This window comes from Eutrigla gurnardus (genome assembly GCF_963514095.1).
Source record: "Eutrigla gurnardus genome assembly, chromosome: 1".
In the NCBI taxonomy this organism is placed as follows: Eukaryota; Metazoa; Chordata; class Actinopteri; order Perciformes; family Triglidae; genus Eutrigla; species Eutrigla gurnardus.
The window spans coordinates 27,200,373-27,217,348 of record NC_139915.1 but is presented as its reverse complement, the minus strand read 5'-3'; the positions used below and the strand labels follow the sequence as shown (position 1 = coordinate 27,217,348).

Genomic DNA, 16,976 nt, shown 5'->3' with positions numbered 1-16,976 from the left:
GTGCAGATCTCATCGATTAAGACATTTTGAGTGTTAGTGGAAAAAAAAACTACAGGACACCAAAAAGTCAAGTTTCACTTATTTATTTTAAACCAATCTTCCTGTAATAATACATTTTACCAGTGCAGAGGACCTGGTCACATGTGATTCGTCATCTGTGAGGTTTTTGATATGATTGGATCTGTTGGGCAGTGAGAGAGGGGCACATTTTGCTGAGGGAACGAAGGAAGTATGTGTGTTTGATTGCAGAAGCCTCCATGTTCTCCTGTAGTGCCAACAGAGCGGCCTGAAAAACAGAAACAGTATTCAGTCATTCAAACTCTACCCGTGTATTTATGTCAACACTTACGACCGGTATAACATTTTGTAATTTAGAAACGAGGTCTTCCATTACCTCCTTGCACAGATTCTCCAGGTCAGCTCCGGAGTACAGCTCGGTCTTGGCGGCCAGCTCCTCCAGACACACATCAGCATCCACGGGCATCGACTGTGTACGCACCTTCAGGATGCGAAGACGAGCCTACACACGCGGATATATGAAGCTAGTTAAACACGAGCAAACTAAAGACACACTGACACAAAAAACAGCACCGTTATCATCTTTTTAAATCACTTCAAAAGAACATTTTCACAAGATTGCTGTATGTGATCACCATTTTTTCCTTTGAGATAATGGACTCACCTGCTGGTCAGGTGGTGGGACGTAGAGGATGTGGTCCAGCCTGCCCGGTCTGAGGAGGGCACTGTCTAAGCAGTCGGGTCTATTTGTGGCAGCAACAACCATCACATCTTTGTTGCATATTTTCTGGCAGTCCGTCTGTCATAGAGCAGAAACCGTGTAAAGCCGTGTTGACTGATGAGATGCTGTGTGAAGCAATAAACAGAGTGACGGCCTCCTATAATATCTGACCTGCTCCTGCATGGGATCCTCCTCCACTCCCTCCGCCTGGAGGATCTTCTCAGTCCCTCTCCTCTCCAGCGTCTTCAGGCCAACCCCGTCCATCTCGTTTAGGAGCACAGACAGGAGGCGTGTCTGTACACTGTTTGGTGTCTGACTGTTTGACCGCGAGCCAATCAGAGAGTCGATCTCATCGAGGAACAGGATGCAGGGAGCACAGGCCCGGGCCTGGCGAAACAGCTACGCGTGGAGAGACAGGTGTTTACGGATGAAACAGGAGGACACAAACACAGCAGTCGTTCTCAGGCGTTATTGTAGACTGTGAAAAGAAAAGCACCTGCGCTAGAGCCTTCTCCGAGTCTCCGACATACGGAGAGTAGAGGTCGGCACCGCTGACGGACAGGAAGGCGCAGTGAGACGAGCTGGCTGCAGCCCTGACGAGCGTCGTCTTTGCACATCCTGGAGGTCCGTAGAGCAGCACGCCACGGGGCCGACACAGGCCCAGACGGACAAACGCCTCGGGGTATAGCATCGGCCACTCTATACTCTTTGACATTTAGATACAAGAAAGGACAGATGGAGGGAAAATCTGAGTATTTAGGTATTTTTCGTCATCAGTAAACATGCTGCAGGTGGCAACATTTTACATTTACGTTGTGTGATTCAACCACTGTTGCTACCATTTACCTGTTTTAGTTTGAGTTTGACCTCATCCAGACCTCCGATCTGCTCCCATGACAATGGAGAGAGCTCCGTCCTGCCCAGGCTACTCCGCAGGCAGGAGGGACGCACCGCCTTCAGGGCCTCCTGGAAGTGCTTCATAGACACCGCCTGCTCTCCTGAACCCTGCAGACGACATAACGAGGTGATACAAGAGAAACACATTTGAGACAAAACTGTGTGAACTGCAATCATATCTGGATATATCCTGGCAGAAGGAACCACAGGTAGCTCTGGTCGGTAGGTAGGTAGCCAAAATGCTTCCCTAAAAGTAATAATAATATATTGGCTTGATTGCTGCATTTACCTTTGAATTTTCCCGTATAGCGTGCATGGCAGCCTCTCTGCACAGAGCGCTGAGGTCTGCCCCTACAAAGCCTGTAGTTCTCTGTGCAAGCTCTGCCGTGTCCAGGCCGGGACACACAGACATCCTCGCACACAAAACCGTCAAGATGGCTTTCCTCTGCTGCAAGGTGGGGGCTCCGATGATAACCTGAAGGAGGGACATGACAATTTAGAGCCTCAAATATATATTTTACATGTATCATTCTGTAAAGCGTTATGTATTCTATTATCCGCGCCTCTCTATCGAATCGTCCAGGCCTCCGCAGCGCCGGGTCTAAGCTGTCCGGTCGGTTGGTTGCCCCGACGATGAGGAAGCGATCGGACCGCTTCATCCCGTCCATCAGCGTGAGAACCTGAGCGACCAGGCGGTTCTCTGGTGCCAACGAGCCGGTTCTCCTCGGACACAGAGAATCCAACTCATCCAGGAACAGCACACAGGGACCCTCTTCAGCTGCTGATCGAGCGCTTTCAAACACAGCACGCATCTTCTCCTCGCTCTCCCCCGGCCGTGTTCCCACCACCTGAAATAACGATGAAAAAAACACTATTACACATACTTTGATTGAAAGGGTTTGAACTAAATAATGGAATGCAAACAAATGAAATGAAAGGACGGCATTAATACCTCAGGACCTCTTACTACCACCAGGCTGGCTCCCACCTCCCCCACCACTCTGCGGACCAGTAGGGTCTTGCCCACACCCGGGGGCCCCACCAGGAGCACACCTCTGGGACACGACACCCCGAGAGAGCTCAGGGTGCCTGGATAGAGCAGGGGCAGCTGTAGCATCTCTGTCAGGGAGGCTCTCACCTAAAATACAGTAAAAAAAAAACAGCAAGCGTCACGTTGTGGTATAACACTCTTAGATGCATACCAATATTATCAGTATATACCTCCTCCAGACCCCCCAGTGGGACCGGTTGCTTCTCCTGCAGCTGACTCCTGTAGTGCCGGACTGTCTGGATGCCGGCTATCTCCACACCGGTTTTTGAGGTGATGAATCCGGTACTGGCACTATCCAGGTTGATGCTTTCAACAACAACATATCTGATCTCTGTATCAAAATCCTCCAGGTTTATCACGAACTTCTCGTGGACGCACGCGCCCCTCAGCATGTCTTTCACGAGCTCGTGAACGAGGCGAGGAGGGGTGCGTTTCTTAAAGTCAACACTCTGGACCACCACGGTTATCTTGACAGCTTTCAGCTTGGGGCAGGGCACGGGTGTGAGCTGAGCCGGGTCCAGGTGGAGGTGGGCGGGCGGGCGAGAGACGAGACTAGGGGAGGAACATTTCAGGTCCATCTGTAGGAAGCCCTCCGCCTGGTCAGGCCGGGGCCAGGCGGTGCACAGGCAGCTTCCCCCGGGAACGGACACCAGCAGAGGGGAGCCCAGACTCAGACCGAGCGCTGACATCAAGCCCGGACCCAGCCTGCATCTCTGGGAGCCCCGGTCCGACGGATCCACTGACAGCAGCCTCAGAGACATTGTCGTCCATCGGCAGCTTCACTGACACTTAAATAAAACAGTCAAGCAGATAATTCTTCATTACAGTCTAGAAATAAGCACACACACTTTAGCTGCAGTCAAAAGTTAGCTAGGCTACATGCTAGCTGCTAGCTTCATTTTTAAGCTAGCTGCAATACTTTTTTTAAATTTTATTTTAACAAAACCGGTGAGACAGTTTACATACCAGATAAAGTGTAACACCGGTGAACGGTGGCTGAAATGCTACCAGTAGCGGTGCTGAAACAACAGACCGACTAATGTTCAGTTTGTTTACAACATCCATGTGGCTTAAAAGTAGGTGGCCAACCAAAACGTTTCCTGCGTGATGACGAGACCGCTGGATTGTTGAGGGTAGTTTCCGCTTCCCGAATTTGGCTATTTTTATGAATATAGAATGGAATAAATCATGTCTGATGCATGATTTATAATACCATTGCCACTTACATAATCAAATTCCATATATATAAAGCATTATGCACCGTTTTAATGTATAAAAAAAAGCGAGGAAATATTCATGGTCGTCCTACATTTTCACACTTTTCTCTGGCTCTCTGGCGCCACCCTGCGTCCAGAAAATAAAACAGCAGTAAATAAAAAAATAAAAAAATTAAACAAACACATTCCTAATTTATTCTAATTTATGTGTGCCTGTGTAACTTTAACACCATTTGTTGTTTTACAGCTGTGTAGGAAGCAGGAAGGACGATTGCCGGCTCCATGTGCATAGTTTTTCAAAATAAATGTCCCATCGCCTATTTGTGACAAACACGTTAATGCAGCCTTTAATTCGCAGGTAGTCTGGCAGCGGCTGCGGGGAGTTTATCTGCTTCAGGGGTGGTTCATGAGTCACATGACTTGCTATTTATACATAAATAGTGCAGCAGAGATTTGGAAACTGCGGAAGGTCGTCTGTCTGTGTCCCTGCAAGCGGCAGACAGGAGCATTTTGGGGGGTAGGACGTCTCACTGGTGAACCTGCTGTTGAGGGAAAGTTGCACCTGCTCTTTCTGGGGGGAAAACTGAAAGGCAAGTCTGACGAAAATAACGCAATCAACTAAATCCTTCAAATTGTGAATGAATGAGTAAAAGGTGGAGAATGAAGGACATTGATTGACTTTGTGTAATTCAGTGAATCAATAAAAGGAGGGGAAAAAAGCAAATTGTCACAAAGAGGTGAAACGAATCAAAGCATCAGAGTACTACAAGAATACACACTTAAGTGTTTTTGGTGCAAACTTTTTGTCAGTTTGCTTGTGTCAGAAGGTAATGTCTCTGTGTCCCTCTAGCCCCACAACATTTCATCTGCTTCCTCTGCCTTGTTCTGTCTGCTCCTGCTCACAGCAGCCATGCCAGACTTGGCACAGTTTCCCCCCCTGTGCCGTCATAATTCCAGATCTCGCGAACAAGCCCGGAGTGTGTAATCAACCCTGGGCCCTGTTGGTGTGTGGGTGTCCAGCAGAGCTGAGCTGAAATGTCACTTTGCTGTCTGTAGGCCTCGCAGCACAGACCGTGTGTGACTAGGGGGGGCTCAGGACTACTACTTGTGTGTGGAGGGGTTTTTATAATGTGCTTTGTTATTTGACAGTAGATGCAGACGTAGAGTTAACTTACCACCTACCTCTGCTTGTTTGTATTCAAGAGCTCGAGGGAGTCTCCGGGCGGACTCCGTGGCCATGTCGACCTTCCTGCGCTGCATCTCCAGCTCTTCTGTGGTTTTGTTCCAGCGAGGGGCCCATCAGAGGATCCCCACAAGGAGGCATTTCAGGACCTTCCCTGTGTTATGGGATCAAAAGGCCTCCAGAGGTATGAAACATACAGCTCTCTGCTTAACCTTTTTTTTTTTTCAAATGTTTTTCACAGAGGACAAGCCTGTGTGTGTGTGTGTGTGTGTACAGGCTTTCTCAAGGTTTGGATTTTCTTCTGTAGCCGAGTTGTGGAGTAAGAGTTCACTCAAGGACACTCTCACTCTTGACAGAAAAGTGGGGAAAACTCCACAGCCAGTTGTGTCGACTTGTTCCCAAAATAGGGAACAGCCTGTGGCGGAGCAGGCCGTGGCTATGCTCGCTGTAGGAGCTGCTAACATGAGAGAACATACTGTATGAGAGGTCAGTTAAAGGTGACATGTAGAAAACTCAACTGCAGCCCGGCGGATAATGTTCACGGACATTTGATTACGGAGTCTAGTCGCAGGGGGGAACACTAAAGTGTTTTCGTGAGAGTTTTGAGAGTCATCGAGTCAGCTTTTTAAGTTTTGAATTTTGAGCGTGTCCGTGTGTGGGAGTGTGGGCCTCCATGTGTGCTGGCTCTGAGCCAATCACCTGCTAATAATGTCTCCATGGCGGCGAGGTCACCATGCCGTGTATGGAGAGATATGTGTAATCTGACACTGTTCCCGGACGCACAATCTCCACCGTACACGCATGCTCTCCTGTGTTGATGCCCAAAAAGATAAAGCAACAAAAGCTCCTGCTTTTCATGAAGTGATGTTTTTCTTAAATTTATTTTTTAAGAGAGCTTCTAATATGTTATTTTTCATAGAAAGACCTGTTAATGCATTCCAGTGTTTTTATGGTCTGCAGACTCAACTATCATCTGGTGCGTGTGTGTGTTCAGGTGTGCTCTACAAGGACCTGGTGGTCGGGGTTCCTAAGGAGACGGTACTGAATGAACGCCGCGTGGCGTTGTCTCCTGCGGGGGTGGAGGCGCTGGTCAAACAGGGCTTCAATGTGCAGGTGGAGAGCGGAGCTGGAGAGGAATCAAAGTTCTCTGATCAGCAATACAGAGATGCTGGAGCCTCCATCACTGATGTCAACGGGGCTCTCGGCTCAGACTTGGTCCTCAAGGTTCGTACACGTCTACTTTTTGTTTCGCTAATAACAAAATAAATAGTTTGAGTCGAGATATAACTGATATTTCTTCTGCTGTAGGTTCGAGCCCCCAGTTTGAGCGAGGCAGACCTCCTGAAGCCTAACTCCACCTTGGTGAGCTTCATTTATCCGGCGCAGAACCCCGATCTGATGAGGAAGCTGTCGGAGAGGCAGAGCAACGTGCTGGCCATGGACCAGGTGCCCAGAGTCACCATCGCCCAGGGCTACGATGCTCTCAGCTCCATGGCTAACATTGCAGGGTAAAGAGAGAACATTCATGTTGTTCAGGAACGTCCACTTGCAGTAAACATGACATGGACATTTGTTTTGTAGGTACAAGGCTGTGGTTTTGGCTGCAAACCACTTTGGCAGGTTCTTTACTGGTCAGATCACAGCTGCAGGAAAAGTACCCCCAGCTAAGGTAATCTACACATTATGGAAGTCAAGGGTCTTAAATAAAAGTGTAGAATGAGAGCTCTGTGTGAGTCCCTTCCTTGTACTATAAAACACATGATTGTGTGGCACACAGGTCCTGGTTATCGGGGGTGGAGTGGCTGGTCTGGCAGCAGCAGGCGCAGCCAAGTCAATGGGAGCCATAGTCCGAGGGTTTGACACCAGGTATGAGATGGAACATTAAGTCTGCTGACTGAGTGATGATGATGATGACTGTGACAATAACCCGAACCGTGTCTCGACTGTCAGGCCGGCAGCCCTGGAGCAGTTCAAGTCCTTTGGGGCAGAGCCTCTGGAGGTAGACATCAAAGAGTCCGGCGACGGAATCGGAGGTTATGCCAAAGAGATGTCTAAGGAGTTCATTGAAGCTGAGATGGCCCTTTTCGCCAAGCAGTGCAAAGAGGTCGATATTGTCATCAGCACTGCTCTGATTCCAGGTCAGTCGCACTGGTACCATCTCCCTCTTGTTGTTTTTTTTTATTTATTATTTTTATCTTTTGGTCGTTAAAGCAGCGTTTATCCATATTTCTAACATTATAGAGACTCTGCCTCTCTCATCAATCTTGTTGGCAGCTGTTTCCAGCTACAACACTTAACCACCTGCCCACAGCTGACAGGGTCGGATGGTGAAGTTGGAGGAGATTAAAACAAAGCTGAAGAAGAATATTTGGATTAATTTCAAATGAACTGCTAATTCATTAGCCATAACAACTCATTGAGCTTGTTTCAATGCTTGTTTTGATGTTTTTCTGCCCCCTTGTGGCCAAAAAATGCAGCTTTAACGTGGCTTCACTCGCCTCCGACTCTCCCGTTTCTCAGATTGCAGGATATTATGAACATTTGATGCATCTCATTGCTGTTGCCATGCAGGGAAGCGGGCTCCCATCCTGATCAAGAAGGAGTTTGTGGAGTCCATGAGGGACGGCTCTGTGGTGGTGGATCTGGCTGCAGAGACGGGGGGCAACATCGAGACCACCAAGCCTGGAGAGCTGCACGTTCACAAGGTGAGGAAAGGAGACTTAAGTGAAGAACATTAATTCTTTGAAAGCCTTTCTTTGTTATAAAATTGCTCTATTTTTAAATAACTAGGGAGTAACACACATTGGCTACACAGACCTGCCCAGCCGCCTGCCCACCCAGGCCAGCACGCTCTACTCCAACAACGTCCTGAAGCTGCTGAAGGCCATCAGCCCCGACAAGGAGTACTTCCACTTTGAGCCCAAAGACGAGTTTGACTATGGAACACTTGACCATGTCATCCGTGGGACTCTGGTTATGAAGGTGGGTTTTTTTTTCTATTTGTTGTAACTGTCTCCTGGCAGCCTCCGTCTCCGCTGGCATCCCTCCCTCCATCTCCGCATCAGATCCTGTCAAGCTAGAGCTCTACTGCGCCAAATGAAAAAAACCCCAATCCCGAGTTGGGACCGGCTCATGTTGAATCCCAGCGAGAATGTTATGAACATTTTCAAAATATACTTTTCCAGGAACTTTGGCTTTGATGCATTGTTTATGGCAGAGAAAGCATGCAACCTCAGCCGGGACATATCAGCTTACTAAACTTGTTAAACTAACCATTATTCGTGGCTCCTTTTTAAAAAGAGAATTTATCTTCAAATCTACTGTTAACTGGTTTGTGATTGCTGTTTGTTCAGTGTAATCTCCTATGCGGTCCACGAGTTTGTGTTTTTGGCCAAATGCAAAGTCTCGATGTCTGTTTCTCACGCATGACTCTGTGATGGTTGTCTGTGTTCTCACACTGGTCCTCTTCTGTGTTTTCCGATGCGTCCAGGACGGCAGGGATATTTTCCCGGCCCCCCTCCCCAAAACAGTCCCCCCAGCCCCGGTGAAACAGAAAAGCGTTGCAGAGTTGGCGGCTGAGAAGGTGGCCGAGGTCTCTCCCTTCAACCGCACCATGACTACTGCCGGCGCCTACACTGCAGGTCAGACATGGATACACACTAACAACAACAGAAATATGCAAACTACTAGACTTTTGGCAGAATTTCATGTGCTAGAAAGGAATTTGTAAACAACAATTCTGGGGGAAATCTTATTTACGATGCAATCAAAGGACTGGCAATATACCGGTAATTAAATTACTTAACTTTTGTTTGTTTTTGCTTAAGGTTGTTAAAAAATATTTTCTTAATCTGATGTTACATTTTGAAACCAAATGTGATGATTTGCTGCTTTTCCCCCCCTTTTTTCTTACATGTCCACATGGGCTTTGGGAAATTATTTTCACTGTTTTATTAACCAAAGATGAACTGAATATTGAAATACTTTTTTATTGCAAAGAGCACTGAGATCACCTTCACAGGACTTTTTGAACGGAGACACTCCTTTGTATAATTGAGTATAATGGGACAACATTCAGTTCTCTTGAAGTTCCACAGAAACTATGAATCATCACACTTGCATAATATAGTTATGGAAATGGAAGTGTTAGTTTTTTTCCTATTTAATCATTCCATTGCTTTAATAGCTGCATATTTTTTCCATGACATCACTATGGAAAGAACTTTACACACGCGTTCTTCTCTCTCGTAGGTGTGTCCACCTGTCTGGCTCTGGGCATCATTTCCCCCAACGCCGCCTTCACCCAGATGGTCACCACCTTTGGCTTGAGTGGGATTGTGGGATACCACACGGTGTGGGGCGTGACCTCTGCTCTGCACTCGCCCCTCATGTCCGTCACCAACGCCATCTCAGGTCAGGAGTCAATACGAGAGATAAATATGGCCAAATACAGAAACCTGCTATGGGTGTTTTTTTTTTTTTTAATGTTTAACATTCGGTCTGTCCTCTCTGATAGGTCTGACAGCTGTTGGAGGTCTGGTGCTGATGGGTGGAGGTCTCACACCCTCCAGCCTGCCCGAGGGTCTCGCTCTTGCTGCTGCCTTTGTTTCCTCCATCAATATCGCCGGTCTGACATTCATCACTCAAACAGAGAACAGCATTCATTGTCTGCCCAATCACATGAGAAGCATCTTAATGTCTCTGATGTTGTTTACATGCAGGCGGTTTCCTGATCACCAAGAGGATGTTGGACATGTTCAAGCGTCCCACTGACCCGCCGGAGTACAACTACCTGTACATGCTGCCGGGGGGCGCGTTTATTGGGGGATATGGAGCCTCGGTGGCTGCTGGATACAACATTGAGCAGGTCACAGGATAGATATCTCTCATTACACACGCATTTGTTCTCATTCAAAGGATACACGTGTAGCTTATAAAAAAAGCTGAAAAACCCAGAAAGCAGTGCTGGTTCTGACAGTCACTTAACCAGGTCTCTCTCCAAAGCCACGCCCAAAATTATCATAGTGAATGTAAACAACAGACATGGCTGTTTTTTTTGTCATTTGATTTATTGATTGCTGTCGAGATGTTAAGAGAATTTCCACAAATATAACAAAAAAATGTTTTTGGGGAACGTTTCCAAACCTAGCTTTGAGTGGAGAAAACAAAATGATTTCCAGAGTATGTGTTACTCAAGACGACTGTGGTTGTGTTCCTAGTAAATGTTTAGTTTGCTGGTAATTTTATTTCAGGAGCATTCGTTAAGACTATAAAATGTCCGATGTATTTTCCCACAGTCCGCGGTGATGTCTTATTTTAAAGAGATAGATATTCGGTCTACTAACATTTAAGTTTAATTTAAAAGAAACTAATGACTTAAACTATGACAAACAAAATTGTTGATCAATATTGGGTTTTTAATTTTATAATTTAATCAACAATAATTTCAGTATTTTTTTCTTTATTCCGACTGTTTGTGTAATCGTGATTAAGCGCTACACAAATAAGCCTGACTTGTGTTTATTTATTTCCCCTCAGATGATGTACTTGGGCTCCGGCCTGTGTTGTGTCGGTGCTCTGGCGGGCCTCTCTGCTCAGGGCACCAGTCGCTTGGGGAACATTCTGGGCATGATGGGAGTGGCGGGGGGCATCGCCGCCACCCTCGGCTCCCTCAAACCCTCACCAGAGCTGCTGTCTCAGATGTCTCTGGCCATGGCCACTGGGGGAACCCTGGGTAGGTAGCATCCTTCCTTCTTTCAGAGGAGATGCACACGATGTCGTGATCACAGATATTTCTTGGCTGATTATCGTCAATTACAGAACAGATATTGTCGTTTACTATCTAAAACCCAGAGGAAGCATGCTAACTAACGGGTTTAAGTCTCCATTTAAAAAGAAAACTAAATAAATAAAGCTCAGGGATGGCTCCTTTTTTTTCAAGCAGTTTGTTTGGGAAAAACTACAAGACCACCATGAGTTGCATGTTATTAACGTTGCATGCGACTCCTCTGGTCTTTGAAGAGTGTGAATTCTTTATTTACTTTGCTAATTCATAACAGAACATCAATCATCCTGTCCAGATACAAAGAAAAGTGGGCTTCGTCATCGTGTGAATGTTGTACATGTTGTTAGTCATTTACAAAAGCAGGACGATAAATGATGTTTTAATCAACACAAACACACAAACACACACAGCGGAGCACGAGGGTTCACTCAGTGTTAAATTAGTGACCCTATGTTTTGAAGAAAACACACTTATATACTTAACTCAGGACTCATTAGATTGGCTTTGAAGATCAGTGCGTGTGTGTGTGTGTGTGTGTGTCTGGGGCAAAGTTACTGAAAGCAGGTGTTTGCCCTTTAACCGTTTGCAATTTTCTTTTCTTTTTCTTTTTTCAAACCTAATATTTTTTCGGACTCAAAGGTTGCCAACGCCACGAGAAGTCTGGAGCTCGACGGAGCCAGATACAAACCGTTGCATCTTGCAGAGATTTATTGGTCTCTATAATTTGTCGGGTCTTCTCATCTCAGGTCTGACCATTGCCAAGCGTATTGAAATCTCAGACTTGCCGCAGCTGGTGGCGGCCTTCCACAGCCTCGTGGGGCTGGCGGCCGTTCTCACCTGCGTTGCCGAGTTCATGATCGAGTTCCCTCACCTGGACACTCACCCGGCCGCCGGTGTGCTCAAGACCGTGGCGTATATGGGCACCTACATCGGGGGCGTCACCTTCAGTGGCTCACTGGTGGCCTACGGCAAGCTTCAAGGTAAAACACAGTATATATATATAAGTGTATAGATATTGTGCACATGTTTTAAAGTCCTTTTTATGAGTCTGATCGGTCTTCATTTGACACAGACACACTAATATCTGTATAAACAGACTGAGCTTTGCGTCCTCTGACGCTGATTGTCTCTTTCATCTAGTTAAAGCCAAAGATCCTCTAGCAAATCCAGGCCTGGAAGTGGGGGAGGGCGGGGTATTTGTCAGCAGTCACTAATTTTCATTGCAGTACGGCTGATCAAGAGGAACACATAAGAAGCTTTCTGGTAATTTGTTATGAGTAGAGGCTGCATGGCTGCGGTTGGCGGAGGGCGGCTGCCTGATTTGTGGACTCTTAGACGGCTGATTAGAGGCCGCCACAGACGAGCCTGACAGTTTAAAGAAACTCGACACCGCTTCGGAAAAAAAATGTTTTATCGTGTCAAATGATTTCCCCTTTACAAAAGAGTGGGAATCATTTCTAGCATCTCTGAATACGTTTTGTTTTTTAAATGTTTTTGGTTGCAGGCGTCCTGAACTCAGCCCCCCTGCTGTTGCCGGGACGACACATGTTGAACGCCGGTCTGATGGCGGCGTCGATGGGAGGCATGGTGCCCTTTATGCTCAGTACCAGCTACGGCACTGGCATGGGGTGTCTAGTGGGAGTGTCTGGGCTTTCCACTATTATGGTGAGTGTTAACGATTTAACCAAGCTGAGAACTGGTGGTGGGGAAAACAACAACACATTAAAGATGTGCAAAAATGTATTTTTTCCATTCCGAGCCACTGTTTTGGAAGATGCTTTTAGTTACACAAATTAAATTATAAATTTACTTGAAACAAAAAATGCATGTTAATTGTTTTTATATAACTCTTGGCTGTTATGACCTATTTCTGCATCTCAAACAAGGTGGTTTTGACTTTTATTTTAATTCTGTACAACTTCTCCAACCTCCCCTTAGGGTGTCACCCTGACAGCAGCCATCGGGGGCGCCGACATGCCCGTGGTCATCACCGTGTTGAACAGCTACTCTGGATGGGCTCTGTGTGCTGAAGGCTTCTTGCTAGAAAACAACCTGATGACGATTGTCGGAGCTCTGATCGGCTCCTCCGGTGCCATCCTCTCCTACATCATGTGTGTGGTGAGTAGACGCACAGCAACACGTACAAACTTGCACAGTGTACTCGGCCTCGATTACCTGAGTTATCGTCCTCTTCGTCTCCCAGGCTATGAACCGCTCCCTGCCCAATGTGATCCTGGGGGGGTACGGCACCACATCCACAGCGGGCGGTAAGCCCATGGAGATCGTTGGAACTCACACGGAGGTCAACGTGGACCAGACCATTGACATCATCAAAGAGGCCAACACCATCATCATCACACCAGGTACACGCGCAAAACATTTATGAGTCCACGGGGTATTTCCAAGGAATTTTCAACTTTCAAAATGAACAAATTGCCTCACGTGCCAAGGGTTGGTTAAAAAAACTAAACCAAAATCGATGTTGCTGAGAGCATTTTTATGAAGGCAGACGCTATAAGGAACCAGGAGACGGAAGCCAACAATACTATTTGCACCGGCCGTTATAGCCGGTTAACAAAGTGACCAAGGATTTCATATTTTTCTTTGTCTTTTGCCAAAATTGCCAGCATTTGTATGTTAAGTGTGCTCCGCTGATTTAGCACTACGCTCTTATTACACCAGAGATCTATACAACCCACAATGCAACTAGACGAGGGGCAATTAAAACGTGCAGATTAAAATGTCTTTATGCGAGCAGCAGGCAAAGATTGGTGAGATACAGATGTCTGGCAAACATTTTAAGTCTAACGCCACTCCACACCAACACGTTTTTACAAGTTCTTAACAAGTCCTCAGACCCGACTGGCACTGACATCCCTTGAGGAGGAGATTTTAACAGATTTCACGCAGCTCCCCGTGGAGCGACAGACGGTTCTCGTCCAGCTTTTTTCACGTATGCATTAGAACTCTATGAGCCCTGCAAGCAGACTCTAGTGTGTAAAAGTGGTAGAGTTTTCCTTCAACTTAATACCAGGGTGTTTTTAAACGATGCTTACATATTTGGTGCAGCAGTGAAAGCTTCTCTCCACCAGCACACAGTGTCGGCACTCCTGAAAAAGAACAGAGCCTTCAGGAGAGACGGGTGTAGAAAGATGTTTGGGTTGACATCAGAGGCTGAGGTGGAGCACGACTTTGATATCAGATTCTCTCATCGCTCAGCAGAATGGATCCTCCTCTGTTCCAGCTGCAGCTTTTCAATAATATTTCTCATCTGATGGACTTCACATGACATAAAGAGGCCGTGTCTGACCGATCTGCCAAAATGGGGATTAAAAAAAAACAAACTTGCAGCAGATCGGGGAGGGCTAGAAGCGTTCGCAAATCGTTTGAAAGTGGTCGGGATCTCGGGCTTGTTGATGTGATAATAATTAATAAAACTCAGAATATCTGAAGCATGGCGACCACAGGAGGGAGCAGTTTGTCCACAAATGATCCCACATCCAGCCGAACTCTCCAAGTAAATAAGAGTGAGTCGGTACATGTTTGTCAGCAGTAAGAGTAGTGGATGACGGATTGGATATTTAAGTGAGAGATGGAAAACACATCCTGATTTATTAAATAGAAAGAGCCAGACAACTGAGTAGTTGTTGAATGACCCGAGAGGAACCACTCTAAATATCTTGAATACTTGGATTGCTGTTGTTTTCCCAGTGGCTCCAAACCAATGCAAAGACGGCTGTGTGGTCCAACATGCTGGTTTGATTAGAGACAACGGTGAAAAGTTATAAGAGCTCAATAGTCCAGGCTCAAGATTTCTCCATGCATTGTGAACAACAAAGCATGGCAGTGAGGAAACTGGAGGCTCTAGTTGTCTGGGGAATTAGAAGATGTGGGCGACAGGCTTAAAAAAAAAAAAAACTTGATAGGGGGTAATGTTGAACTCTACAAGGTACCTGACCGTCGGGGTTAAAAACGGGTTCAGCAGACACAGGGAAAGGAGTTCTTTGCACGCAGGGTACCCAAGTGCACACCACACATTTGAAAGTTTTCAGAAGAAAAAATGTCTCTCAGACCAATGAACCGCTAGGATATAATACAAAGAGACTTGTGGTGGATGAGGACAGGGAGAGGATGACAAAAAGAATGAAGAGCGGTGGAAATGACTACATTTGTTGTTGTCGAACTCGAACCCCTGCTGGATTGCTGTGCTTTCGTATAAAAATAAACGATTACTGTGTCAAATGTCACATATTCCAATAGGAATATAAACAAATGCAGAAAAAGAAATGCTATCTGATAATATTTAGGCTGCTGCCTGTTCATTCTGTGTGTTCTTGTGATCAGGTTGGGGACTGTGTGCAGCAAAAGCCCAGTACCCGATCGCAGACATGGTGAAGATGCTGAAGGAACAGGGCAAGAATGTCAGGTGACTGTCTGCTCTCACGCTCTTCATCTACTTTTTAGATGATAATAAATATTTTATGTAAAAAAAAAAAAAAAAAAGTTCACATCCCCAGTCATGTTGTGCATCAATTTAAAGATGTATGCAATTTCTTTGTCTTTTAGAAAAGATAGTAATAGTAAGACATCCACCCATAATCTATCTCTAACTTTTAGCGATATGTGAATTTGTTTGTAAAGCAGCAGATGCATTTAAACTTGTCTCACCAGGAGAGCAAGGCATCATTGATCGGGGAGTAGTCAAGTTTTCAGTGCAGATTAATAAGTGTGATATTTTGCATCTCCAACACAGATTCGGTATCCACCCAGTGGCTGGTCGTATGCCCGGCCAGCTGAACGTCCTCTTGGCTGAGGCTGGTGTTCCCTATGATGTGGTCCTGGAAATGGATGAGATCAATGAAGACTTTCCAGGTAATTTTTCTTTTTTTTGCTGTTGGCATATTTGTTTTTACATAGCTGTCACATTGGCAAGAAGGTGTCGGGTAATAAGACTGGATCAATTATGAGTAATAATCTTCTCTTTCATCTGCACTCGGAGCGCCCTCGTGTTGCGTCTTGATATTTAGACGTGCCTTGTTATTAGGGCAACAGTCTTGTTTTCTTAGCAACCAGGCCCGCTGACTGAGACACATGGTTTTGTTTATGAGAGGGGGAAGATAAGTGTGGTGCAGCGGAACCCAATCACATTAGTGAGGACAATTGCAGTGCATTTCAGCAGCGGTTCGTCTGTGTTGTGTATAAATATGTGAGTGTCTGTGGCCCACAGAGACTGACTTGACACTGGTCATTGGAGCCAACGACACAGTGAATTCTGCAGCACAGGAGGATCCCAACTCCATAATTGCTGGCATGCCTGTTCTGGAAGTGTGGAAGTCCAAACAGGTAGGTCTACATTTCTTACCAGTGATATGTATATCTGCACCAACAATGTAACTTTAACTGTGTGCTATAAAAATAATAATAATAAACGTAAACTTTTACTCCAGGTCATAGTGATGAAGCGTACCTTGGGCGTGGGCTACGCTGCAGTAGATAACCCCATTTTCTACAAACCCAACACGTCAATGTTGCTGGGAGATGCCAAGAAGACATGTGACAGCCTGCAAGGCAAGATCAGAGAGACCTTCTACTAGTGACCCCCCCCCCCAGTAGCTTACCATCATGGACACTAGTTCTCAAGTAGAGGCAGATTGCCAGATACTGTATTTGCAGCATTGGCTTTCAGGATATATGTAACGGATTTATTGGGTCTGAATAAAATGTGATTCTATTGCAAAGATGCCTGAGCGTCACAAGATGAATAACCCTGTACTGATTTGTAAATAAAAATATTTAAATGTATCTCAAGTCCATTTCCTCACAGATTATGTGTCCCAGTTTATTTCCTGTTGCAGTGTATGTGAATGACATGTTGCCGAGCAACGTAATTCTGTTGAAACCCACTAAAACTGAGCATTTCAGAAGGAGGCTGAAGGTTTAATCAGACAGGTGGTATGACGGTATGAACCTACAATGTGCAGACAGTCTCCTTCAAAGGTTTAATTGGCAAATCATACTCACTGTAAATGGATTAAAGTGGGGAAAACATTGATTTCCAAGTCTTGCGTCAAAATAAAATGCTATTTTCAACATTTTGAATTAAA

General features: G+C 45.8%; 2 protein-coding genes across 4 annotated transcripts; one reads left to right on the top strand and one right to left on the bottom strand.

Moving 5' to 3' along the window:
* Positions 1 to 74: 74 nt before the first annotated feature.
* afg2b (AFG2 AAA ATPase homolog B) lies at positions 75 to 3,782 on the bottom strand. Its single transcript, XM_084010154.1, has 11 exons — positions 3,654 to 3,782; positions 2,858 to 3,475; positions 2,589 to 2,774; positions 2,200 to 2,484; positions 1,926 to 2,111; positions 1,586 to 1,744; positions 1,236 to 1,445; positions 911 to 1,138; positions 683 to 817; positions 395 to 520; positions 75 to 286 (listed from the first exon to the last, which is right to left on the bottom strand). The coding sequence occupies exons 2-11, from the start codon at positions 3,446 to 3,448 to the stop codon at positions 152 to 154; spliced, it is 2,241 nt and encodes a 746-aa protein (XP_083866280.1). The 5' UTR covers positions 3,449 to 3,475; positions 3,654 to 3,782; the 3' UTR covers positions 75 to 151.
* A 590-nt stretch (positions 3,783 to 4,372) lies between these two features.
* On the top strand, positions 4,373 to 16,674 carry nnt2 (nicotinamide nucleotide transhydrogenase 2). 3 transcript variants are annotated; one of them, XM_084009659.1, is made up of 22 exons: positions 4,373 to 4,494; positions 5,108 to 5,271; positions 6,082 to 6,311; positions 6,396 to 6,595; positions 6,669 to 6,756; positions 6,865 to 6,953; positions 7,038 to 7,225; positions 7,659 to 7,792; positions 7,878 to 8,069; positions 8,578 to 8,728; positions 9,339 to 9,500; positions 9,604 to 9,714; positions 9,809 to 9,954; positions 10,626 to 10,821; positions 11,619 to 11,852; positions 12,377 to 12,537; positions 12,811 to 12,990; positions 13,076 to 13,235; positions 15,217 to 15,298; positions 15,626 to 15,744; positions 16,100 to 16,215; positions 16,320 to 16,674. In XM_084009659.1, exons 2-22 carry the CDS (start codon positions 5,142 to 5,144, stop codon positions 16,464 to 16,466), a joined length of 3,216 nt encoding a protein of 1,071 aa, XP_083865785.1. In that variant the 5' UTR covers positions 4,373 to 4,494; positions 5,108 to 5,141; the 3' UTR covers positions 16,467 to 16,674. The 3 variants fall into 3 exon arrangements, with proteins under 3 accessions (XP_083865785.1, XP_083865786.1, XP_083865784.1); XM_084009660.1 differs by lacking the exon at positions 4,373 to 4,494 and adding an exon at positions 4,804 to 5,011; XM_084009658.1 differs by lacking the exon at positions 4,373 to 4,494 and having other exon boundaries at positions 4,804 to 5,271.
* Positions 16,675 to 16,976: the final 302 nt, after the last annotated feature.

Coding starts and splice junctions, on each gene's coding strand:
- afg2b (XM_084010154.1), bottom strand. CDS start 3,448: ATGTCTCTGAGGCTGCTGTCAGTGGATCCGTCGGACCGGGGCTCCCAG. Junction 1,446..1,585: donor TCAAACTCAAACTAAAACAG/GTAAATGGTAGC, acceptor TAAATGTCAAAG/AGTATAGAGTGGCCGATGCT. Junction 287..394: donor TGGAGAATCTGTGCAAGGAG/GTAATGGAAGAC, acceptor TCTGTTTTTCAG/GCCGCTCTGTTGGCACTACA.
- nnt2 (XM_084009659.1), top strand. CDS start 5,142: ATGTCGACCTTCCTGCGCTGCATCTCCAGCTCTTCTGTGGTTTTGTTC. Junction 6,596..6,668: donor TCCATGGCTAACATTGCAGG/GTAAAGAGAGAA, acceptor TTTGTTTTGTAG/GTACAAGGCTGTGGTTTTGG. Junction 15,299..15,625: donor GAACAGGGCAAGAATGTCAG/GTGACTGTCTGC, acceptor TCTCCAACACAG/ATTCGGTATCCACCCAGTGG.